Source organism: Aulonocara stuartgranti (assembly GCF_965226115.1).
Source record: "Aulonocara stuartgranti genome assembly, chromosome: 18".
Lineage (NCBI taxonomy): Eukaryota > Metazoa > Chordata > Actinopteri > Cichliformes > Cichlidae > Aulonocara > Aulonocara stuartgranti.
In genome coordinates, this window is record NC_138954.1 from 35678896 (window position 1) to 35706409 (window position 27514).

The window sequence follows — 27514 nt, forward strand, 5'->3', positions numbered from 1 at the left end:
AAACGTAACTTTAACCTCAGCCAAACCGATTTGCTCAGTTGTAAATAAAACAGCGAAGTAAACGTGACCCGACAGACAGAACCTGAGTGAATGAAGTCCAGCGTTTAACCACTGAGAGCTAAAACTCAGCTGAGGTTTCAAAGCTGTGTGCTGGTGATTGGACATCAGCCGCTGATAAAGCTGGCTCGCCTATAAAGTGCTCTGTAAGGAAACGAGCTCCAGCAGCTCTGCGCTCGGGGAAAACACTATATTTACTTATCTTGTGCAGAAAAATGCGCTGACATTGCTTTATATCGAGCACCGGCTGCCCAGTTAAACTGTGACTATCACCAGGTAACTAGACGTGTTTCTTGAATTAGCAGCAGGTGTTAAACAGCTGACAGATGAGGAGGAGAATGCATGCAGGTAAACTGAGGGTCTGCTGAGCTGATCGCTGGTTTCGTGAGAAAAATGTCAGCTCGTTCTTTATGTTACAGAAGCACAGAGACACAAGACCAGGCGGAAAGAGACGATCGTTCGGTGAAAATGAGAATCTGCGAATGCAACATGTGGAACACGGAGAGTGGAATATGTAAACAAACCGGTTAACGTAACCCCCTGGGTGCACTCTGCATGCTAACTGTTAGCAGAGCTAGTGAAATCTCTGAAAACATCTGAGCACTTTTGCAAACATGTTCTATGTTGACAACCTGACCAGACATACGGCGCGACATTCGCGGCTAAAACACCGTTAAAAGTGTAGCTGGTGACAGAAAAACGGGGTATTTTAAAACTACACCACCACCATTGCTGCCTGTGATTTGATCTGCATTCTGGGATACCTGGCTGCCCCAAGTCTACACAAGCAATCGATTATCTAGGATCGACCTGTTTTGACTTACTTTGCACGGCAACCAATCAAATGTTAGAGAAGCTGCATGGGCAGCGTTAACCCCGCCCCCTGAGTTTGATGGGTGAGGCTGACAGATAAAATTATTTCATGATGAAAGCCAGGCGCCAGGACTGCCAAAATGAAATAAATAAATATATCATTAAATAATTAATTAAATGTGTCAATAATTAATTAATTAAATGTGTCAATAATTAATTAAAATGTGAAATACATAAATAATTAATTAAATGTGTCAATAATTAATTAAAATGTGAAATACATAAATAATTAATTAAATGTGTCAATAATTAATTAATTACATGTGTCATAACTATTTATTTAATTAATTAATTCCAATTTTAATTAATTATTGACACATTTAATTAATTATTTAATGGTGTATTTAATTAATTCATTATGGCAGTCCTGGCGTTCCATACCTGTTAAGCCACCCAGTGATCTCACATTACTTCATCCAGCTGTACTAATCGTCAACAACAGGTGTGTTCGGAGAACCGGAATAGCGAGCTCAAAGTTAGCGCGATGATTTGATCTTGGATGTAGTAAGCGAGGTACGAAGAACGGACCCCAGGTGTGTTGGAGGTGTGGGCGTTTGGGACACAGCCTCCCAACACCTACCACTGGTCCAGGAGGGACATACAACGTTCTGATAAGGTGCCAAGGGGGTTGTGGCAGGGGTGTGATCTTTGGCTCTGCTGCAGTGGAGGGGTGGTGCAGTGGGCTCAAGGGGAGGCTGAGCTGCAGGTGGAGGTAGTTAGGTTGATGAGCTAGCTTCCCTTTTCAGTGCTGAAGCATATCGTGTGTGTGTGCCTGAATAAAAGTGGCAAAACAGCCAATTAACGTCGTGTGGTGTTTGAATCATTCACAGGGGTATATGCTTTGGTGGACTCAGGCAGCACGCAGACCCTAGTCAACCAAACCCTGGTTCAATCAGAGGCATTGCTGGACACAGAGTAGGTGGAGGTCACCTAACCTTGACCGTATGTTTCTTCAAGTGAAGAAAGAAATACTGACATTTATTTACAGATACATTCTGGTGCATTTTAAATGTGTAACTTTTCACTGCCCTTTACACTTTTTACTTAAGAGACATTTCTCAGTACAGTAGTAATACACAGGACAGCTGAATGTAAATTGTGCCACATTTGTATAGCCTAAGCTTCTTTGTTTTACTTTATCTGCATATTTACCAAGTGGCAGTGGCTCGTCATGGTCACACATGAAGCCAATTCGTTCAGCTACAGGACTTTGTAGTTTATCCTCTTTTTCATGGATGCCTGGATGTTAAACTTTACATCTGGGAGAAGAGCCACACTGATCATTTTATTGAACGTGAAAGAATTTGGACCATTTTTAATTCTCTGTGATGACACAGTTTCTGTTTGAAAGTTTGGACAGTCGTTGGTTCGGACCTCAGACTTAAGAAGTGGATATTGTTATATTAACAGCTTTTCAACAACTAAAGTAGCAATGGCAGTATTAAGATTGACAGAGTGGGAAATGGTAGTGGTGCAGAGAACAGAAAACCAAACTAACACCCAGAAAAGCAGGCAGATGAGTGATTACATATCTTCCTTATTCCTTATTAAGCTTCAAGAAGAAGAAAAAAGATATATATAAAGTTTTTCTATAAATTATATATGGCCTGTTACAAATGCTGTCATATGTGACATCATTTAAATAGGACCTGCCTGACAAAGTGGAGTAGACTTAAAGATCCTAGAGAAACACAGTAACTGAGATCTCTCAGTCTGGATAAGGTTATAATGCCATTTCTAAAGCTGTGGGGAACCATAGTGAGAGCAAAAAGGAACATAAAGGCTCATCTCGGTTTTGCCAAAAACATCTTGATGATACCCAAGGCGAGACAAAAGTTACATTTTTGGAAGTTGTCCCATTACATGTGGTGTAAAAGTAACACAGCATTTCAGAAAAGGAACATCACACCAACAGTCAAACGTGGTGGTGGTAGTCTGATGGTCTCAGTCTGTTTTGCTGCCTCACTTAGTCATAGCGCTGCATACACACTTATTTAGCACAAAGCTGTGGTAAATAGAAGCGTGAATTCCTCTGTCTGCCAGAACATCCTGAAGGAGAATGTGCAGCCATCTGTTTCTGGCCTGTAGCACTTGGGTTCTGCACCAGGACAACGATCCACAACAGACCAGCGAGTCCACCTCTGACTGAATTCTTTCCGTTGCTACGCTTCACAAGAAACAACCCTTTCCTACCAAGAGCTCATGACCATAGGTAAGGGAAGGCATGTACACTGACCAGCTTAGGTTTTTCAATTTCAATTCAATTCAATTTTATTTATATAGCGCCAAATCACAACAAAAGTCGCCTCAAGGCGCTTCATAGATACAGAGAAAAACCCAACAATCATATGACCCCCCTATGAACAGCACTTCGGTGACAGTGGGAAGGAAAAACTCCCTTTTAACAGGAAGAAACCTCCTGCAGAACCAGGCTCAGGGAGGGGCGGCCATCTGCTGCGACCGGTTGGGGTGAGAGAAGGAAGACAGGATAAAGACATGCTGTGGAAGAGAGACAGAGGTTAATAACAGATATGATTCAATGCAGAGAGGTCTGTTAACACATAGTGAGTGAGAAAGGTGACTGGAAAGGAAAAACTCAATGCATCATGGGAATCCCCGGCAGCCTACACCTATTGCAGCATAACTAAGGGAGGATCCAGGGTCACCTGGTCCAGCCCTAACTATATGCTTTAGCAAAAAGGAAAGTTTGAAGCCTAATCTTGAAAGTAGAGATAGTGTCTGTCTCCTGAATCCAAACTGGAAGCTGGTTCCACAGAAGAGGGGCCTGTTTTGTGTTTAGCTCTCTCTTCACCACGACTGACTGGAACAGTGTCTGCAACACTGCCACCCCAATCCATCTGTCAACCTCTTGCTCCCCTCACTCATGCACAAGACCCCCATACTTACATTCCTTCACTTGGGGCCTAGAGTGAGCTACTCCACTCTTTTCCAGCTGAGGACCATGGCCTCAGATTTTGAGGTGCTAATTCTCATTCGCATCAGTTCACATTCTGGAGACAAAAACCTTATAGTTCCTGCTGTATCCAAGGACTAACAAATGAACTCTCCTTTCCAGCACATTGGCAGCATATGGCTGAGGAGTTTCTTATACTGAAATTTTAATTTCTGGAATACAGTTCAGTGCTAGATGTCACGATCCAGGGTTACCAAGTTTTTTTTTCAAATCTTCTATTTAACTTCTGGATAAAGGTATAGCAAAGGTTACTCTTTCAGTTCTGGACTGAAAGAGTCCAGAACCAATAACTTTATCGATTCTTCATAAGATACCAATTTGTCTTTGCAAAGGCATGTTTAGTTCTATGTTGAATGTCTTTTGGATTTCATATTCGTTTTAGCTTTTTAAGGGTTTTTAAGGTTCAGTCAATTTACTTCCTCTTCTAATCTATTCAATCCAAAATATGACATTATCTTTTCCAATTTGTCTTTTCACCACTATAGTTTATCACTAAAGCATTCCAACCAAAAATTAGCAGGTTCTATTATTATAGCATATTACAGCTTATTGCAGGCTCCGATCTCCTTCACTGGCCCATTTTGGCCTCCACAGCATGTTTTTGTCCCGTCTTCCTGGCCTCAGCCCAACCGGTTGCGGTAGATAACCGCCCCTCTGTTTCTGCTGGAAGTTTCTTCCTGTTAAAAGGGAGTTTTTCCTTCCCACTGTTGCCAAAGTGCTTGCTCATAGGGGCTCATACGATTGTTGGGTTTTTCTCTGTATCTATTAATGTAGGGTCTACATTACAGTATAAAGTGCTTTGAGGTGACTGTCGATGTGATTTGGCGATGTATAAATAAAACTGAATTGAATTGAGCCTTAATGCAGGCTCTCTCCTTCGTCTGTCCTTTGCTAGCGCTCAGCCTCTTGCAGGCTCTCTGCTTTCTCTCCTAGCCTTCACTGGCCTTGATCTCTATCACAGATCATGAGCTCTGTCTCAGCTCCGTAACGCTCTTCTGGCCACCAATGGCCCTTTAATTCTGCCCGCTCTGTGTCTCATTTACCACAATCCACTTCTAAGCTTAGAATAGAATAGAATTATTGTTACAATAAAATTGTGGAATTGTTTGATTGCTTTCTGTTTATCAATAAATCATGTTCCGTTCATCCTAAAAATCTCTGCTTATTGAAATGAAGCTTACACATGGTTCAATAGAGAAAAATCTGTATCGCAGATCTGTCTGTGTTTGTTGGCCAATCTATCCTTTTCATCACTTCCACTTTCCTGTCAAGCTCACTGCTGACATCACTGGTGTAGTCCAATTATCTTTCTATCCGGCCCTCGCAGTCTTTCATGCAGACCGGCTCTTCCTCATCTCAGCCTCTCACATGCTACTCAGAGCTCCATCCAAGCCTCTTCATCTTCATCTTCTTTGTGAATGTTTTGTCTAACTTCTGCCTGTTACTCCCAAATAATAATTTACATTATTTGCGAACACTGAGTTTAAAACTAGTGATTTTGTATTATTATTTTGTACACACTCATTTCCTGTTATGGCATTAAGTTTCTTTGTATGCACCACTGGCTGTATAAACATCACTGGATAACAGTCCTTTCTATAGTCAGTGGTGCATAGGTTGTCATTTTTAAATAAAGCTTGTTAAAAATGTCGATGGGTTTTATTGTGAAAGGAAGGAACAGGAAGAAGTTTTTTTGCACATGCGTAGAACGTTTCTGGCTCTGCTCGGTAGTCGAAGCTGAAAACGGTTGTGTACTTTATAGCAGATAAATATTTGAGCTGCTGAAGTAACGATGTGTTCAGTCGAGTATTTGAGAGACTTTGTTAATGAGCGACTAACGGCTGCTGCTGAAGAGATATTCGGAGCCTTTGTAAAAACGATCGTCCAGAATGAGGCCGATGCCAGGCAGCGCATACTCCGGGATATCACCGTTAAGTTCCCCAAAATAAAGTTACAGAGAATAGGTACGTAACAAAACCACCGCTGCATGATAAAGCTGCGAACTAGTGGATCAGTAGCACGCATTTAAAGGGGTGAAACGGACAGGTAGATGTAACGAGGTCACGGAAATGCTGCTGTAAACTTCACTGAAAATAAATTGATGCCCTCGGGTTATTGTGAAGGAGCGCATACCTGAGACGGTTTACTGCAGGTTCCAGATGGCGTAGGAAATTGATTCACATTTCAGGCGTGGGTGTAACACAAAGAAGGTTACTTTATAGTTTGATATCGATCACATAACGCGTTTCTTTTGTTAGCAGTGCGTGTCTCTTTGTGTCTCTGCTTTTGGCCACATACTGATTTATATAACCCCACCCCTATTCTCTCCGTGGGATACTACTACATCTGTCCTTTCAAGTTGTCTTTGTGTTAGCTGCGTTGAGAAATCTGGAGAAATTATAAAGCTCATGGACAATGGAGACATTCAAGGAGCAGCTGAAACGAGCACAGCGAGCAGGAAACACAGTATTATCCCAGTTATATTTTCCCAGTGCAGTAGTGTGTTTATTTCTAACACGACTGCTCTAAAACTTCAACTGTATTCATGCAATCAGTACACGGTACTCAGTTTGTTCAGGTCCCAGGTGTCCCTTAAGAGGGTCGTTGACCCACTATTCAAATCAAATCCAAATCAAATCACTTTTATTGTCACATCATATGTGCAGGTACACTGGTCCATTACATGCGAGTGAAATTCTTGTGTGTGAGCTTCACAAGCAACAGAGGTGTGCAAAACATACCATACCATAAAACAAGGAAAATATAAGAATGGCTAAATCTGAGAGTAATAAATATATGTACAATATATAATAGTATATGCATTACTGGATGTGTATACTAAATATGTTTTTCTACGTGTGTGTGTGTGTACACATATTTTACAAATTAAATAGAGTAAACAATAAATAAAATGTATAAACTATACAGAGGTTGGTAGTTGAACATGTGCAAAACAAGTGGCATTAATGTATAGTATGGAGTGCATAATGTTGAAGTTCCAGTAGTAAGGGTGAGGTGTCTGTGATGTATATTCATCATGTGAGCCAAGGTGTCAAAAAAGGGTGTAGGTCGCTATCGGCAGAGACTTCGGGTGAAGCCATTGTGGGACCTCGCCTCGCCCTATTATGTGACTTATTCAGATCAACTGACGCAAGATGTGAGTAGGGGTTGAGGTGCCTGGGAAGGGATCTCAAAACTGGGATGTAGGTAGCAGACAGTTGGTGTCGTAAGCCCCGCCCTCTGTTCAAGGATGGTTTCTTTCACTCCTCTTTCAAACCATCTGTTTTCACTGTCCAAAATGTGGACATTGGCATCCTCAAAGAGTGACCTTTGACCTTTAGATGCAGATGTACAGCCGAGTCTTGTCCTGTCAAGGTGGCGCTTCTATGCTGTGCCATGCGTTTATGCAGTGGCTGTTTAATTTCTTCACTGCAGAGGTCTGAGCTCTCCTAGTTGCACTCCACAGCATACACTGTGTTGCTTAGCTTGTGTTTGGGATGAACCAGTTTGTGTATGAGTGTGTGGCTCGTTGGTGTCTGACCTTCTTTACTCTGCATCTGTGCTGGTTGGATGAAGGCCCAGCTGGGATAACCACATATTTTGAAAGCTTTGTTTACATGTGTGTTCCATTTCTTTGCCTCCTGCCCTGGGCGTGTTTTCTGCCCAGTGTTGTAGGGTCCAAGTTTGTGTTCCAGACGGTGGTGGGAGTCAAAGAGGAGGTAGTGGTCTGTGTGTGTGGGCATCAGCTATACTGCCGCAGCGTCCTCTGTTGTTGTGGTTGTGTCACATACAAATGACATCACAGGACTTGCAGTTGCGTTGCTATGACGTCCGACACACATTGAGGTGGTATTTAGTAGTAATTAAAAACAACAGTAACAGAGTCGAGTCAGGCTAAGTTGGTAATAATGGAAGACAAGCTGTTGTGGTGCAGACATGTACGACTGTGTTGGTTTTATGGTTGTTTTATTGATGTATGAGTACAGAAGCTCAGAGCTTTACAGATTACACAGAGACACAAACACTCAGATGTCTCTATGTCCAGTTTTTAACTTCTTCCCTTCCTCTATTTTTAATTTAACCAGGAAGATCCCATTGAGATTAAAAACCTCTTTTTCAAGGGAGACCTGCCAAGATAGGTAGCAGCACATATCTCACAGTTACGGAAATTACACAATTAAACACAGGCGCACACACACACACACACACACACACACACACACACACACACAAAAGCACTTCCTGTGTCAGTGCTTATGTGCTTGTATTGTCTGACACATGTTGTTGAGGACAACACTCCAGCAGCTTCCTGTGCCCTAACAGCAGGCATACATGGACGTGACTGTGTTGTGGTGGCCTGTGTTTTTAACAAGGCTAACACATATCCCCTGAACTAACTTTCACTGTGTTTCTGTGTTTCACTGAGTTTCTGTTTCACTGTGTTTCACTGTGTTTCTATGTTTCACGTTTTCTGTGTTCCACTGTGTTTCACTGTTTCCGTGTTTTTCTGTGTTTCACTGTTTCTGTGTTCCACTGTGTTTCACTGTTTCCGTGTTTTTCTGTGTTTCACTGTTTCTGTGTTTCACTTTGTTCCACTGTTTCCGTGTTTCTCTGTGTTTCACTGTGTTCCACGTTTTGTGTGTTTTTCTGTGTTTCTGTGTTTCACTGTGTTTCCGTGTTTCTCTGTGTTTCACTGTGTTTCTGTGTTTCTGTGTTTCACTGTGTTTCTGTGTTTCACGTTTTCTGTGTTCCACTGTGTTTCACTGTTTCCGTGTTTTTCTGTGTTTTACTGTTTCTGTGTTTCACTGTGTTTCACTGTTTCTGTGTTTCACTGTGTTTCACTGATTCTGTGTTTCACTGTGTTTCACTGTTTCTCTGTGTTTCACTGTGTTTCTGTATTTCTCTGTGTTTCACTGTGTTTCTGTATTTCACTGTGTTTCACTGTTTCTGTGTTTCACTGTGTTTCACTGTTTCTGTGTTTCACTGTGTTTCTGTGTTTCACTGTGTTTCACTGTTTCTGTGTTTCACTGTGTTTCACTGTTTCTGTGTTTCACTGTGTTTCTGTGTTTCACTGTGTTTCACTGTTTCTGTGTTTCTCTGTGTTTCTGTGTTTCACTGTGGGGACAGTGTTCTTTGGGTTGTATGCACTCCTTGTTTTCTCCAAATGTCATGTGCCCACAGGAGGTATTTCCAATATGCATAATCTTTCTCCAGGTTGTCCTTAGTGTACTTTATTCTGGCTTGAGGGTGAGGGAGATTTTTTTGTTGGTCAGTAACGTTGCAGTCCATTGTCTGGGTTTTAGTGATTGTATTCTTTGAATCTACTTTTCACAACGTGGCTAAGTCATTCACTCTAGTGTCTCGGCAGCTGTTCTGGGTCTTTAGACCGCTGGATCTTTCTTCAGGCATTTTCTGTATTGTGTGGCACACTTTATATTTCTTGATGTTGCTTCTAATTCCAATTCTTTAAACCTGGAAACGCTGTAATAACTTATAGCCATCTCCTGATTTGTGAGCAACAAAAGTTATTTTTCTCAAGTTTAAATGTCTTTGGTTATTTATATATGACTTCCAGCGCCACTCCAAGCTTGCAGCCAGTATCAGCAGCTGCGATCTGACAGAGTCCTTTTTTCACTTTGTCCTTAATGTAAATATGTAAGAAAATTGTGTATGTTTCTGTTCTGTGTCCTGTGTACTCTTTGTTTGTATATGTGTCTTTTTGGCTGCTGTTACAACCAAATTTCCCCTTGTGGGCCAATTAAAGGATTATTCTATTCTATTCTATTTTTGGCATGATGTTCAGACAGCTCAAACCTTTGCTGGACTGTTAGTGTGTGTACATTGGAAGATAGCCCTCAGTTTGAACGTAACAACCTTTGATGATTACAGAGTTAACCTTGTAGAGTTGATGGATGTGCCTGTGCTCCAAAGCACATGACCGATTCAGGACTTTTGTCGACTATGCGAACTTCATACTATAAACCAGTTTTTAAATTGTGTTGGTAAGCAAAGTAAAAATAGGCTTATAATAAATAATCTACAGCAGGGGTAGGCAACCTTTCTGATGACGAGTGCCATTTAAAATTTCCTCAGAAGTCAGTGTGCCATATGATTGCATTAGCAATAAATTTAATAACTCTCTATATGAACAGTTACACAATATATAGAACCACTTTATAGAATTATATTTTGTTTGCAGATGTTGGCAGCTATCAGCGAATAGTTATCAGCTGTTTTGAAACAAAAAAAAGACACTTTTTATCCATAACAAGAACTACATGACAGCAAATGACAGGAATATACTGTTGGTGTTTTTATAGACTTAAAAAAGGCGTTTGATACAATTGATCATTCTATATTAATGAATAAACTAGAGAGATATGGCATAAGAGGGTTAGCATACAAGTGGATGAAAAGTTACCTGGATGACAGAAATCAATATGTCGAATTCAATAATGTAAAATCTAAGCAGTTGAAGGTAACTTGTGGTGTTCCTCAGGGCTCTGTGCTGGGCCCTAAATTATTTTTATTATATATAAATGACATATGTAGCATTTCCAAACTGTTAAAATGTGTATTGTTTGCTGATGATACCAGTCTGTACTGCTCAGGTAAAAACCTAGAACAGCTTCTGACTACAGCGGAAAAGGAGTTAAATATATTAAAAAACTGGTTTGACATATATATGTGTATGTATATATATATATGTATGTGTGTATGTATGTATATATATGTCTATGTATGTATATATATGTGTATGTATTAGGGGTGCAACGATATTCGTATCGATATTGAACCGTTCGATACAGTGCTTTCGGTTCGGTACACATATGTATCGAACAATACAAAATTTGTAATTTATTTTATCAACTTTCCTTCTGACGATGCTGTCTGTGTTGAGCGCTCAGTGGATCTGCACTCGACAGTGCAGCCTAGGCGGAGTAGTCGAGTGCAGATTCACTGAGCACAGGGCAAGCTAGCGAGACAGAAGTTAAGCTCTCCTTGCAACATGCCAATATGAACCCCTCCACCCTCATTCAGATCTGGCATTTGGAACTATTTTGGTCTTCATCTGACGTATGACCCTGAAGGTAAGCGCGTCATGGACTAAAGTAAAACAGTATGTTGGATGTGCCACGCAATGCTCAATTACATGGGTGGGAGCTAGTGTGTTAGCGCAGTTAGCTCGCTAACGTGTTGGCCGTCCAGCCCCACGCTCAGGGCGATCCGCGGTAGCTCGTTAACAGAGATTTGCCGTGTTGTGGCGTTAAGGTCATTTCAACGAGATTTACGCTGACAGCACTAGTGGGAACACAACGAATATGACTGCACATTTACTCCAACATCATCCTAGTGCAAAGACAAGTGGAAGCAGACAAAAACAACAAGCACGCATGCTACTAACTTTACCCGAGTCATTTAGACAGCCGTTAGCACAGGATTCTCCTTATGGGGACCTGATATGTTTAATATGCTGCTGAGAATATAGCCCAGAAGAAGCGTATAGTATAGCTTTTATTTTGGAAAGAGACATTTCTCTGTAATAAACTCTCTTTTCCAAAGATGAGTGATTCCTCAATCAGATACAGGGCTCGCAATATCGCTAGCCCGACGTCCCGGGGCTAGCGATCTTTCCAGTCGGGCTACCAAAATCTCTCTCTGCCCTGCCCGTCGGGCTATTGTAGGAAGGAAAAATATATGTCAATGCTTTTGCATTCTTTCGGAAATGTAGCTGGGTAATTATGTCATTGGCATCGGTGAGCCACTATCAATATGTGACATATTGAAATCGCGTTTGAATTTGCGCTTCTCACATAAGCTCAGCGACTCTCTGCGCGATCAACCTCTCACATGTTTAAGCTTGCTGCGGGAGATTTCACTTGTCATGTTTGCATAGTAAGCTAACGATTAATAAGACGATGTCAGAGGAATTGGTGCACAAATTATCATCACTCACAGATCAGTGCTGTCGCTCTCTATACACAGTTCGCACGATTGCAAAGTGAAAGCAAAAAAACAAGCGCAAATTCAAACGCGACTTCAATATGTCACATATTGACAGTGGCTCACAGATGCCAATGACATAATTACCCAGCTACATTTCCGAAAGAATGCAAAAGCATTGACATATATTTTTTCCTTCCTACAATAGCCCGACGGGCAGGGCAGAGAGAGATTTTGGTAGCCCGACTGGAAAAATCGCTAGCCCCGGGACGTCGGGCTAGCGATATTGCGAGCCCTGTATCTGATTGAGGAATCACTCATCTTTGGAAAAGAGAGTTTATTACAGAGAAATGTCTCTTTCCAAAATAAAAGCTATACTATCCGCTTCTTCTGGGCTATATTCTCAGCAGCATAAGGAGAATCATGTGCTAACAGCTGTCTAAATGACTCGGCTAAAGTTAGTAGCATGCTTGTTGTTTTTGTCTTTGCACTAGGATGATGTCGGCGTAAATGTGCAGTCATATTCGTTGTGTTCCCACTAGTGCTTTCAGGTTAATCTCGTTGAAATGACCTTAACGCCACAACACGGCAAATCTCCGTTAACGAGCTACCGCCGATCGCTCCGTGCATGGGGCTAGACGGCCAACACGTTAACGAGCTAACTGCGCTAACACACTAGTTCCCACCCATGTAATTGAGCATTGCATGGCACATCCAACATACTGTTTTACTTTAGTCCATGACTCGCTTACCTTCAGGGTCATACGTCACATGAAAACCCAAATAATTCCAAACGCCAGATCTGAATGAGGTTCAATTTGCCTGTTGCAAGGAGAGCTTAACTTCTGTCTTGCTAGCTTGCCCTGCGCTCTTCCTTCTGACTATGCTGTCTGTGTTGAGCGCTCAGTGGATCTGCGCTGGACAGTGCAGCCTAGGCGGAGTAGTCGAACACAGATTCACTGAGCGCTCAACACAGACAGCATCGTCAGAAGGAAAGTTGATAAAATAAATTACAAATGTTGTATTGTTCGATACATATGCGTACCGAACCGAAAGCACTGTATCGAACGGTTCAATATCGATACGAATATCGTTGCACCCCTAGTATATATATATATATATATATATATATATATATATAAAAATAAAAAACACCCAGCACGCCCCTGCGGGCGGTTTATCCTTCAAGCTCGGGTCCTCTACCAGGGTCCTGGGACCTTGAGGGTCCTGCGCAGTATCTTAGCTGTTCCCAGGACTGCGCTCTTCTGGACAGAGATCTCCGATGTTGTTCCTGGGATCTGCTGGGGCCACTCGCCTAGCTTGGGAGTCACCGCACCTAGTGCTCCGATTACCACGGGGACCACTGTTACCTTCACCCTCCACATCCTCTCGAGCTCTTCTCTGAGCCCTTGGTATTTCTCCAGCTTCTCGTGTTCCTTCTTCCTGATATTGCTGTCATTCGGAACTGCTACATCGATCACTACGGCCGTCTTCTTCTGTTTGTCTACCACCACTATGACCGGTTGGTTAGCCACCACAATTTTAGGGCTGCTCAATTAATCGAATTTTAGTCATTATTACGATCTGGGCTTTCAACGATCATTAAAAATGACTGAGCCGATTATTAGCCCCTCCCTCATTTATCCGCGACACCTTAAAGGCCGGTCCGTGAAAATATTGTCGGGCATAAACCGGTCCGTGGCGCAAAAAAAGGTGGAGACCGCTGATTAAGAGGACCCGAGGGAAGCTCGGAAAGCTAAGCAGAAGTTATTTGGAGAGAAGAGTGACTGCCGTTGGCTGAAAAGAGAGGTAAAAAAAAACTTCAGTGGTGTTGCACACTATTTTATATTATTTTTTAAAGTCATTATTCAATACGTTGTTATTGTTAACCCTTTAAAGCTGGTCAGAGCTGCACGCTCCGTTTTGTGTAGCTATTTTTAATTCCCTGTAGAACCTGAACCGTGTAAGCTAGCGCAATATATTTTTTTGCATATGAAACCGGAGGAGTTGTACTTACATCTTATGCCATCAGCTTGTCCTCGGTCACGGCTTCCTTCCACATAAAGCTTTGCAAAATTTGCATAAAAAGCGCTTGCAGGAACAAAAACATAATATTCCAGAAACACGCTTTGCCGATCCGATCAGCTGTTCGTAACACTTCCCACAGTGAAACAGACGTCAGCGCGAACTATCGCATGTCCGCCATTTCCTGCCCGAAACCGGAAGCGACGTCATTTTCGCAGAAAATGTAGTTTTTTACTTGTAGGCCTTAAAAGCCTATAATGGTGTTTTCATAAGTCATGTTTGACTTTTCTGAATTGTTTCTGGGATGCTTAGAACTCAAATTGCACTGCTGGAAATAGTTTATTTTGATGCACCTGCTGTTTTCTTTGCAAATTTGCATCATAGGATTGTTTTTTTGTTTTTCCTGCAGTATATAAAAATTGGTGTATCTCCAAAATAAAACTATGAAGACACTCAAAATAAATTTCCTGTGGTGGGAAACTATTTTTTGCAACTTTTTTGTATTTAAAGTTTTGAGAGATAAACCTCTTAAATTTCTCCAAGTAGAAATATATGTAAAAAAAAACAAAAACAATTTTCAATTTTTTTGTAGTTTATTGCACTTTTTTGCAATTAATGTAGTTACTATGGACTTAATGCATACATATTATTAAAATATGGGCTATAACAGTAGTATAGCAACTTGAAATGCTCCCACAAATGGCACTACAACATGTAAAAAAATAATATGAGCTCTGGCGGACTTGGTTCTATAGTAGGTCTTAAAGGGTTAAATAAATATCGTCAAATAATTGAGATCTCAATTTCAGTGAAAATAATCGTGATTATCATTTTTGCCATAATCGAGCAGCCCTACACCATTTTGTCCGTCTGTATCTGGAAGTCCCACAGGATCTTAGCTCGGTCATTCTCCACCACCCTTGGGGGCATCTCCCATTTTGACCTCGGGACTTCCAGGTTATACTCCGCACAGATGTTCCTGTACACCACTTGGTTATGGCGTTCCATGTATGCCTTGCCTGCTAGCATCTTGCACCCTGTTGTTATGTGCTGGATTGTCTCTGGGGCATCTTTACACAGCCTGCACCTGGGGTCTTGCCTGGTGTGATAGACCCCAGCCTCTATGGATCTTGTGCTCACAGATTGTTCTTGTGCTGCCATGATTAGTGCCTCTGTGCTGTCTTTCAGTCCAGCTTTGTCCAGCCACTGGTAGGATTTCTGGATGTCAGCCACCTCCTCTATCTGCCGGTGGTACATACCGTGCAGGGGCCTGTCCTTCCATGATGGTTCCTCATCTCCCTCCTCTTTCTTGGGTTTCTGCTGCCTGAGGTATTCACTGAGCACTCGGTCAGTTGGGGCCATCTTCCCAATGTATTCTTGGATGTTCGTTGTCTCATCCTGGACTGTGGTGCTGACACTCACCAGTCCCTGGCCCCCTTCCTTCCGCTTAGCGTACAGCCTCAGGGTGCTGGACTTGGGGTGAAACCCTCCATGCATGGTAAGGATCTTTCTTGTCTTTATGTCAGTGGCTTCTATCTCCTCCTTTGGCCAGCCTATTACCCCAGCAGGGTACCTGATCACGGGAAGGGCGTAGGTGTTGATGGCCCGGATCTTGTTCTTACCGTTCAGCTGACTCCTCAGGACTTGCCTGACCCTCTGCAGGTACTTGGTGGTTGCAGCCTTTCTAGCGGCCTCTTCATGGCTCCCATTTGCCTGTGGGATCCCCAGGTACTTGTAGCTGTCCTCTATGTCTGCAATGTTGCCTTCTGGTATTTCAATCCCCTCAGTTCTGACTACCTTCCCTCTCTTTGTTACCATCCGACTACACTTCTCCAGTCCGAACGACATTCCAATGTCATTGCTGTATAGCCTGGTAGTGTGGATCAGTGAATCGATGTCTCGTTCACTCTTGGCATACAGCTTGATGTCATCCATGTACAGGAGGTGGCTGACAACTGCTCCGTTCCGTAGTCGGTATCCGTAGCCATATATATACCCCCACCCGCCCCCCGGAAGAGGGGGGTATATTACAGCACTGAGCTTGAACTCTGGGTCAAAGATTCAAGTTGCAGTTATATATATTTCCAATCACCTTAAATCTTCACTCAAAAGTGTATATACAGATGTATTATACATAAGAGACAAATGTTGTTCCTTCAGTATGTTGGCATTACTAAATTTGGCTCAATGCTTACATATATGTGTAAAAAGAAAATGTACGAGCTGTGAAAACAGTTTCTGATAGAATGAAGAGTAGACTGATATATGAAATATTCCTTTATTGGGTGAGAAAATCAGACCATGTCATAACTGCTTTAAGTCATACAGAATAGATATCAGAGCCTTAAACAGGCTGACGTCTGCTAAATGGGTCAAACTGGGCAGAAAGTCTACAAACACATAACATCCTTATAGTAGAGCTGGGCGATATGAGATTTTTTCATATCACGATATGTTTTTTTCATTTCAGGCGATAACGATATCTATCATGATATAAGCCAAATAACTATATTTGTAAGATTTAAATGTGCCGTTGCTCACAAGTAAAATGTGAAATAATCAGCAGCTTGTTTTTATTTAAATATTTATTTCCCATAATAAGTTCAACAGGGTAGATGTACTTAAGGAACATGAGACTTTTTCAGATAAATAAAGGCAAATATTGCAAACTACACAAAAGGCAGCCGCTAAAGCGTTTAAGTTTCAAAATAGAACAAACGAAACAGACTACTAAATTGTCAATTCCACTTAGAAACAAAATATTAATTCTAAAAATAAATCTTAGTTTGTTTTACAGAAGAACAGACAAAACTGACTAACTTTTGTCAATATCAAATAAACTGAGAACTAAAAGGAAATTCTCAATCTCTCCTTGTGTTATAGCTGAGCTTTTCAAACAGTTTTAACAGTTACTTTAGTCTGACAAAAGCCGAATGACGAATTAGCGCTTCCAGTCAGAGACTGAGGCTACGTCCACACGTACACGGGTATTTTTGAAAACGGAGATTTTCCGTTTTTGTTTTAAAAAATAATCCCGTCCACACATAAAGGCACTAATGTCACATAACTTTGCCGACATGTGGCCAACAGTAATGTTTTAATTTTCTTCGTTATTAAACATTCACACATAATAAATAAGTGACATCATATTCAGTACTTACTTTTGACAGTTCACTCTTTGGCCGCTCCCTTCTGCCTTCTGCCGTATTTTGCGGCAAAATAATCCACACCCACCGCCGCGCTATGAATTGTGGGATATATGGGACCACAAAGCGTGCACCGGACCACACTTGATATTTGGGGAAATCGACGGTGCATTTGGAGTACGCATTTGAAGTGCACTTCGAATTGGGACCGCGTGGCGGTGACGTAATCGGACTTAAAATGCGTACTTCAAGCGTGCAGACCCTGAATTGGGACACAGCCAGAGAGTTACAGGACTCTCTCCCAGACCACAGGCTCATAATACAAGTCAGAGCTTTATTTTTAAAAAAAAGAAAAAAAGAAAGTTGTGTTTTCAAAATTGGAGTTCAAGTTATTTTTACTTCCAATAGTGTTAACATACTACACAGGACATGGACAAGATTTTTTTAATTTTCACTGTAAGTGGGCTAAAGCAGTTAATTAAAAGTAGTCTAACATAAATGTAAATGCTGTAATTTGATTATTTTAATAAACCATGTAACTTGGATGGATTCGATGCTGGTGTGACCACAGTGCACACGTCTGCTCTTGCTCACAGTGGTCCAAGGGATCGCTCAGGGAGTTGGTGTGTTCGCTCAGACACATGAAACACAGGGAACATTACCAAGTACTGATGTCACAGGTGCTGGTCCAAAACACACCAAGGGCAGAGAGCCTGAAGATGTCTGAGATATGTTGATGTTGGGTGGACAGGATTTCTTTTATTAATAAAACATTATTTAAGGAATCTTAAATCTCAGAGTCAGTGAGCTGTCGGCTTTCAGCCCCGACGGCGTGTTCGTGTACGTGCTGTCGGGTGAGAAATCCGAGAAAGAGAAAGCTGATTCTGATGGTCCGCTCTGTGTTTATGGCTTCCTGCTCTCACTTGCTGTTTGTTGAAATAGTTTTGTGAGCTTTAACCTGAGATTCCGGCATTTCTGGCAAAATACATTTATATTTAAAAGTCGATTCAGGATTTCATGAATCGATATCGCTTTGTTCAAGCTACTCACCTCTCTCTATGTGCCTGCACTTTCAAACGTCCATGCGAAGGACTAAGGGACAATTACAGGACCACGGCCAATCGCAGAGGTCCCATCCCTGACTATCTCTGGACGCTAACCCCCCAAATGCGAACAATCAGAGATTTGGTTGCCCTCTAGAGCCCTGCAGGTCTATTTTCAGTTGAAGATATGGGTGAGTGCTACAGAGTCATGCATTAAATGAAGCACTGAAGCAAAGAGTTTGCAACAATGATGTTTTATAATTGAGTTAATACAATTACTCAGTGGGTGGCTGCAGCTCAGTGTCCACTATAAACACACCGCTTTGCTGAGTGTCAACAACAGATGGTGCTTTCTTCAAAAAAAACCTACTCGTGCAGGTAACTACTCGTGTAGTGCACGAATACCTAAATGCTTGCTCCATAGAGGATGATTGTTGGGATGTTCTCTTTGAGAGCTTTCATTCTTAAATATTTTCACCTGGTAAAATATATCCATCCATCTTCTTCCGCTTATCCGGAGCCGGGTCGCGGGGGCAGCAGCCTAAGCAGAGAAGCCCAGACCTCCCTCTCCCCAGCCACTTCCTCCAGCTTATCTGGGGAACACCAAGGCGTTCCCAGGCCAGCTGAGAGATCAGAATCAGAATCAGAATACTTTATTGATCCCTGGGGGAAATTATTTTTTGTTACAGTGCTCCATTTTAAACCAACATTAAGACAAGACAGACAATACGCTAACTAAGAATAGTACAATATATACATATATATACATACATACATACATACATACATAAGTCACTTATAAATAAATATTTGGAAAAGAAACATGTGTAGTTATAGCAGCAAACAGTGTGTTAAGTGGATGCGTTGTACAGGGAGATGGCCACAGGCAGGAATGATTTCCTGTGTCGTTCAGTGGTGCTTTTCGGTAATCTCAGTCTCTCACTGAACGAGCTCCTGTGACCAACATGTCATGGAGTGGGTGGGAGGTGTTATCCAACATTGTTTTTATCTTGGACAGCATCCGCCTCTCCGACACCACCTTGAGGGAGTCCAGCTCCATCCCCACAACATTGCTGGCCTTACGGATCAGTTTATTAAGTCTGTTGGCATCTGCGACCCTCAGCCTGCTCCCCCAGCATGCAACAGCATAGAGGATCGCACTGGCCACAACAGACTCATAGAAAATCCTCAGCATTTTCTGGCAGATGTTGAAGGACCTCAGTCGCCTCAAAAAATAGAGACGACTCTGGCCCTTCCTGTAAAGTGCTGTGGTGTTTTTAGCCCAGTCCAGTTTATTGTCAATGTGTACTCCAAGGTATTTATAGTCCTCCACAATGTCAACACTGACCCCCTGGATTGAAACAGGGGTCAAGTGTTTCCTGGTCTTCCTGAAGTCCACGATCAGTTCCTTGGTCTTTGCCACGTTGAGCTGCAGATGATTCTGCTCACACCACGTGACAAAGGAGTCGACCACAGCCCGGTACTCTGTCTCATCATCCCTGCTGATGCATCCAACCACCGCAGAGTCATCAGAGAACTTCTGAAGATGGCAGGTCTCTGTGCAGTGGCTGAAGTCTGTGGTGTAGAGGGTGAAGAGGAAGGGGGAGAGGACAGTCCCCTGTGGTGCCCCTGTGTTGCTAATCACCTTGTCAGACACACACTGTGGGAGACGTACATATTGTGGTCTTCCTGTCAGGTAATCAACAATCCAGGACACCAGAGAAGCATCCACCTGCATCGCTGCTAACTTATCACCCAGGAGGGTCGGCCTGATGGTGTTGAAAGCACTGGAAAAGTCAAAAAACATGACCCTCACAGTGCTCGCCGGCTGGTCCAGATGGGTGTAGACACGATTGAGCAGGTAGATGATGGCGTCCTCTGTTCCGAGACGAGGCTGATAAGCGAACTGAAGGGGATCCAGATGTGGTCTTACTATGGGTCGCAGCTGGTCCAGGATGAGCCTTTCCTGGGTCTTCATGATGTGGGAGGTCAGTGCCACGGGCCTGTAATCCTGGGGGCCACTGGGACGAGGCATGATGTCTTCCACATCACCGGGACCCTCTGCAGACTCAGACTCAGCATAAACAGTTTATGAAAGACTCCACACAGCTGGGGGGCACAGGTCTTGAGGACAAGGGGACTCACTCCGTCTGGTCCAGCAGACTTGCCTGAGTGAAGTCTCCTCATTTGCATCTCAACCTGGAATTGAGTGAAGGTGATGGGTGGGGGAGGGGTGTCAGGAATCTCACAGGAGGCAACATGTGAAGAGAGAGGCTGGCACAGTGGTGTGGCTCTGGATTCCAGGCTGACTGCAGGTGAGGTTGTGGGGGTGGGAGCAGACACTGTGGTGTCGAATCTATTGAAAAACAGATTCAACTCGTTGGCTCTATTCTCACCTCCCTCAGCTCCCCTGCTGTTGGTTGGCCTGAATCCAGTGATGGTCTTCATGCCCCTCCACACCTCTCTCATGCTGTTCTGCTGGAGTTTCCACTCCAGCTTCCTCCTGTAATTGTCCTTAGCCTCTCTGATCTTGTCCTTTAGTAACACCTGGATCTTCCTCACCTCCTCTTTGTTGCCCCCTCTGAAAGCCCTCTTCTTGTTGTTGAGGAGGGCTTTGATGTCCTTAGTCACCCACGGCTTGTTATTTGGGTAACAATGAACAGTCTGAGCTGGAACAATGGAGTCGGTGCAGAAAGTTATGTAGCCTGTGATACACTCAGTAAGCCCATTGATGTCCTCGGCGTGAGGCTCACAGAGTGTTTCCCAGTCGGTCACCTCGAAACAGCCCTGTAGTTCCGCTATTGCCTCCTCTGACCAGAGATATAATCTTTCCAGCGTGTCCTGGGTCTGCCCCGGAGCCTCCTCCCGGTGGGACATGCTCGGAAAACCTCGCCCAGGCGGCGCCCAGGAGGCATCCTTGTCAGATGCCCAAACTGCTCGGCTGGCTCCTTTCGATGTGGAGGAGCAGCGGCTCTACTCTGAGTCCCTCCCGAATGGCCGAACTTCTCACCCTATCTCTAAGGGAGAGGCCAGCCACCCTTCGGAGGAAGCTCATTTCTGCCGCTTGTATCCGTGATCTCGTTCTTTCGGTCACTACCCACAGCTCGTGACCATAGGTGAGGGTAAGGGCGTAGATCGACCGGTAAATTGAGAGCTTCGCTTTTACGCTCAGCTCCCTCTTCACCACGACGGACCGGTACAGCGTCCGCATCAGTGCAGCCGCAGCACCAATCCGTCTGTCAATCTCCCGCTTTCTTCTCCCATCACTTGTGAACAAGACCCCGAGATACTTAAACTCCTCCACTTGGGGCAGGAACTCATCCCTGACCCGGAGTGGGCACTCCAGACAAAGAGCGATTCAGAAGACCCCTATGAAAAGACCATTGAGGGAACAGTTCACCCTGCCCGGGATAGGGTTACCGGGGCCCCGCCCTGGGGGGGAGGGTGCCCGAGGGCGAGCGTCTGGTGGCTCGGCCGGACACAGCCCGAAAAGGGGACATGGGCCCATCTTCCTGCAGGCCCACCACCCGCAGGAGGCGCCATAGGGGTCTGGTGCAATGTGAGTTAGGCGGCGGCCAGGATCAAAGGTCCTGGCGGACCGATTCCCGGCTACCAAGACTGGTAAAGTATAAAAACTCAATATTGTGCAAAAGTCTTAACCTGCTCATGGTTTATGTATACTTTGCATAGGAGAGGCCACAGTTTCACCTACAGCGATATATTTTTTTGTTCTTTGGCTACTGGCTGATTTTAAAATCATTTTCAGTCCAATGCTGTACCAGAAGAGGAATGTTTTTCCAAACCCTGTTTTAACCTAGCAGCCATCCAAATGTGAAGTGTACTAGAGCAGTGTAGATATGGGTGGGTGACTTTAATCAGCTGTTGTGTGGTGAGTTCAGGGTGAGCTTTGTGGGAGCTGTGAATGTGCGACATGGCACTAAACAAAGCAACCACATGGTGCCTTTCAGAAAACGGGTCATTAGAGGACTGCCGATAAAATATTGTCTAGATTCTGTCAATTCCATAAATGTAATTTTCCTACTTGATTTACAATTTTGCTGAAACTAATTGTAAGAGGAGCATGTGCTCTGAGGAGAGTCAGAAACACACCAGGGTAATAAGAGTGATATTGGATTTTTCATAAACACAGCTCTCCACTAGAAGCCAGGGATGTTCCTGACGTCTTAGTCTGTTTTTCTTTTTTTAATCGCCTAACTCGTCTAAAACTAAGAAACACTCAGATATTATGTTACATTTGAAAAACCGTTAAGTAAACATGCCAAAAACTAATAACATTTGAACAACTAATCACATTCTTCATACCTGGCATTGTGCATTATGAGCATTACACGCTATACTGCAGACAGACACCCAAGAGGAAAAACACACAATAAACTGATGTCAAACATGAAAACATGTTACTACAAAAGATGTTTGCATATTACTAAAATATGACAACAAATAGCATTTGAAGCGTGTGGCACATCGTGCTGTGCGTTATGATTGATGCATGCTGCAGACTGGTGCTAAGGCTAATACCTGGAACCAGGAGCAGCCTGTTTGTGAATTCGTAGTCCTTTGAGAAGTTCTTGGACTTTAGACATCCACTGCAAATGATTTTCATCAAGTATCAAAAAGATTTCTTGAAAATTTCTCCAATTAATTTAGGCTAAAAATGGAGGACAAGAACAAAAAGATCTGTATTTCAGTCAGAGAGACTTTATTTATCCCCAAGGGGCAATTAAAGTAGATGATACCTTGCCGACCATACATACAATACACAAACATCACATTGGAGAGACAGGTCAGGCTAGGTAGCACTGGCTGCTCGACCACATGAGCAGCGACCCAAACCGAAACCATAGAAAATGCACAACATAAAGCTCTGTGGAGGATATTTAATTTACAAATGAGGCACTGAGAGGCTCCATCCTCAATCGCAGATTGACGCTGAAAGGTTAAAAACTAAGGCTTCGCATTGTTAGTAGTTCCAGTCCCCTCTCTTTATCGCCGCCTCCCATGCCATGCCTCTTGTTGTTACAAGGAGAAAAAATAACTCCCCCCACACTGAGCTCCAACAGGGAGATCCGTTTGAGAACAGAAATGGATGGTTAATGTACATTTTTAAAAAGCTGCTTCAATTAAAGCTGTCCAACAAATGATGAAACAGTGTGAGCAGCATGCTCTCACTGTAGAACCTTAAATTTAGCATTTTTATTGTTGTTTTATCACAAAGAAACCTGTTTCTGTCACTAACTTGAATGTCCAATGATCACAGGAGTAACCTTTTGTCATGTGTACCTTTTTATTTCTTTTTTTCTGAAGATCTCCCACAACATGTCTACAATACGGACGTTCTCACAGACCAGCAGCTCTGCAATGAGGAGAGCATCTCCAGTTTGGACCAGGAGGAAACGGTTCCTCTGCCGATTAAAGAGGAACACGAGGAACACTGCTTCACTGAGAATGAAGAGCAGCTTTTACTGAAGCAGGAAACTGACACCTTCATGGTGCCTTGCACTAATGAGGAAAGTGATGATAATGAACCCAAAATATGTTCTGACCAGTTCATCTGTCACAGCTCTCCTGGATCTAAGAATCATTACCAGGAAGTAGACAACCGTGTGGACACCAGCACAAAGCTGAAGCCAAAGAAGAGACAACACAGAAACAAAGGTTACAATGTTCCCATTCGTCAGAGTGAATGTAACATTACTACTGAAAAAAAAGAAAATGGCAAATCAAAGCAGTTTGGCTGATATTTCCTTCATATAACTCACCAACACATGCCTTCATGGAGATAACTCTAACTTAGAGTTTGTCCTGGAAAAATAGTTTGTTCCTTTCTAACAAAAACTCGCTTACTAATAAAAACCATCCTCTTTTCTGCACCGTAGCTATGCTGACAGTCAGAGCTCTGCACAGCCCAATAACCTATTAACTTTAAGTAGTCATGATTTCTTAAAATTCTTCACAAGCAAAAGAATTTAGCCATTCAAGAGAGGAAACGATCACATCCTTCCATGAGATCCATCTTCAAGTATTCAACTTAAACATCCACTGATTTTTATTTAGACTGCTTCTTTCAGTCTCTCCAAACCATCAGTGTGTCTATTAGACACAATAGAAATACAATGCATTGATATTAAAAGTGATAATTTTATCAGTGTTAAAAACATTATGTACCACGGGTTTTTATGCTGCTGTAAATTAACCATTACTTTCAAAGCCTTTAGTTGATAAAGCTGCCTCAGGTCATTACAGATCTACCTATTTATTTTTCAAAAATGAGACCTGATAACAGAAATCAGTTAAACTGCAGGTTTGTCTGAAAGACATAACGGTCTGCATGTCCAGTAATTGTTTTTCTCCTAAATTCAGACAAAATGGAGCTTTAGAAACATGACGTTTACTCTGGTTTAACACAACGACTCCAGAAACACTGAAGAGTCTCGGAGTCATTTTTAACCAGCATATGTCCTTTAACGTCCGAGTTAATGGTGATGGTGAAAAACTACACCACACATTTGTTACTTCAAGGCTGAACTATATTGACTCCTTGTTGTTGGCTATTTTAAAGGCTCCCAGAAAAGCATAAGTGGATCTAAGACACTGCAGCAAATGTACAGCAGCACTAACAGGAACTAGAAATGGGAACTATTTCTCCCATGCTGGGTTGTCCTTACTGACTACCTATTAAATCCATAATTGAATTTAAAATCCTTCTTCTCACCTACGAAGTCTTGAATCATCAGGCCCCATTATATCTTAATTACCTCATAGTACTCATACTATCCCAACAGAGGACTCGCGGACTGCAGGCTTGTCTTTATTAACGCACAAGCCTCGGCTGTCAGCTGCACACATACAAATTGGTGGAAGCAAATACATTTAGATGGTGAACGGATAGAAAAAACTCACAATATCATACACCAAATACAACAATGTCTAAGGTCATTATTGGTGTTGAAAAATGTATTTACCTCTCATCGCAGTAGTAATGTTTTTATGTGTCCCTTTATTCCTTTAGACCACTATGCATGCAAGGAGGACATTTTCGATGACAAATGGCTCTTTAACCTGGAGAATAAATCTGGTCTGAACCAGCAGGACCTAGGCCTTCTACAAATAAAAGAGGAAGAGGAGGAACTCTTCACAAATCAGGAGGGAGAGCAGCTTGTGCTGGAGGGAGAGCAGCTTGTGCTGGAGGGAGAGCAGCTTGTACTGGAGGGAGAGCAGCTTGTACTGGAGCAGCAAACCAATCCCTTCATGATCTCTTCAGTTTTTGAGGAACAGAGTTCCTGTAAAGAAGAGCCAAACAGCCAGCTCCTTTCTCACGACTCTCTATGCCAGGGAAGAGCAGATGAGAAACCATATTCTTGTAACACCTGTGGGAAGAGATTTAAATACGTGTCAACATTGAAAGTACACACGAGCATTCACACAGGTGAGAAGCCTTTCTCTTGCGACGCATGTGGGAAAAAATTCAGGAGAAAGGATAACTTGTTGGTCCATATAAGAACTCACACCGGTGAAAAGCCTTTTGCCTGTAACATCTGTGGGAAAGCATTTAGTGACAGATCAAATCTGATATGTCACATTAGATATCACACAGGTGAGAAGCGACATTCTTGCGATACTTGTGGGAAGCGATTTTATCATAAAGGCAATTTAACGGTGCACATGGCGACGCATACAGGTATAAAACCTTACCAATGCAACACTTGTGGAAAAAGATTTATCCGCTTGGAAAAGTTGAAGTGCCACATAACCATTCACACGGGTGAAAAGCCATATTCTTGTGAAGCATGTGGGAAAAATTTCAGAAGACGTGACAAAGTACTGAACCACATGAGAACCCACACAGGTGAAAAGCCCTATCCCTGCAAGATCTGTGGGAAACCGTTTAGGGACGCTTCAAATTTGATACGTCATGTTAGGTTTCACACAGGTGAGAAGCCATATTCTTGTGCCACGTGTGGAAAAAGATTTACACAAAGCGGTAATTTGACTGCCCACATGAAAACTCACACACATATAAAGCCTTATCAATGCAACACATGTGGGAAAAAATTTACCTGCTTATCAAAGTTGAAAAGGCACACAAGAACTCACACAGGTGAGAAGCCGTATTCTTGTAAAACATGTGGAAAAGGTTTTGGCCAAATGAGGGATTTAACTGTCCACATAAGGACTCACACAGGTGATAAGCCCTACTCCTGTGTAACCTGTGGTAAAAGCTTCAGTCAGAACAGTCATTTGAATGTACACATGAGAACTCACACAGGTGAGAGGCCATATTCTTGCAAAACCTGTGGTAAGACTTTCAGTCAAAATAGTCATTTGACTGTCCACATGGGGTCTCACACAAGTGAGAGTTCTTGCAAAACATTTGGAGAAGTTTTTACTCAAAGTGGTGGGAGTGTTCACGTGAAAAATCACACAGCTGAGAGGCAGCACCTTTGCAAATCTCCTGGCAAAGGTTTCAGTTCTGTGACGGATCACACAAGAATCCACATGGGTGAGGGGGTGAAATTTAGCGAAACTACAACAAGATGTGGTCAAAGTAGTGACTGACAGTGTACACAAGAAGTTGCACAAGTGAGAGGAAGTATGTTTGTAAAACCTGCAAGAAGAGGTTCATTCCATGAGGTTTAATGCCACCATTGTCAAAGCATATAAAACTGCAAAATGTGGAAGATGTCAAAGTAATTGTCACTGAAACATTGATACAAATCACATGGCAAAGAGAAATTGTATTCAAATAATTATGTCACGTTATTAAGAAATGGTCGGGGAGAGATGCATCGTCAAAAACAGGAAATGTGTCAAGAAGCCAATAGAAGGGAAGCGGGGAGAAAATCCTCCACATCTTATGGAGCGATAGGTCCAAATGTAAAAAATTCAGCTTGCTAGAGTGCATGAAGAAGGTCAAGAAGAGACAACGGTGAGTGTTTTACAGCCATCGTTAAACACAGTGGGGACTCTGTTTTGGTTTGGGGCTGCATTTCAGCCACTGATGTTGGCAGTCTTATCAAAACTGATGAAATTATGAATCTATTAAAGAAGTGTCTGTGCATCTGTAAAGCTGTAAAGTGTCAGCATGACACTGGGCCTCATTTACTAATGTTTACGTAGAATTACTCTGTGTAACGAAAAAAAAAATTGTTCCCAAGAAAAATTATTGTTGGATTTATAAAACATACAACCGGCCTATTTAGTTTTTACTGCTTATTTTAATTTATTTATTTTTATTTAACCTTTATTTAACCAGGAATGTCCCGTTGAGATCAAAGACCTCTTTTTCAAGGGAGTCCTGGCCAAGAGGCAGCACATTTCAAGACAAATACATACGAACAAACAAAGTTAAAATTACACAAAACAATTACACATTATTGAGGCAGCCTGTAGGCCTTTGAGTTTAGTTTTAAAAACATTTAAAGACAACAATT

The 27514-nt window shown here is 42.5% G+C and overlaps 1 protein-coding gene across 1 annotated transcript; it reads left to right on the plus strand.

Moving 5' to 3' along the window:
• The first annotated feature begins 5618 nt into the window (after positions 1 to 5618).
• On the plus strand, positions 5619 to 27149 carry LOC309694175 (uncharacterized protein). The gene is made up of 3 exons (XM_082514020.1): positions 5619 to 5868; positions 23388 to 23738; positions 25093 to 27149. The coding sequence occupies exons 1-3, from the start codon at positions 5697 to 5699 to the stop codon at positions 26637 to 26639; spliced, it is 2070 nt and encodes a 689-aa protein (XP_082370146.1). The 5' UTR covers positions 5619 to 5696; the 3' UTR covers positions 26640 to 27149.
• Positions 27150 to 27514: the final 365 nt, after the last annotated feature.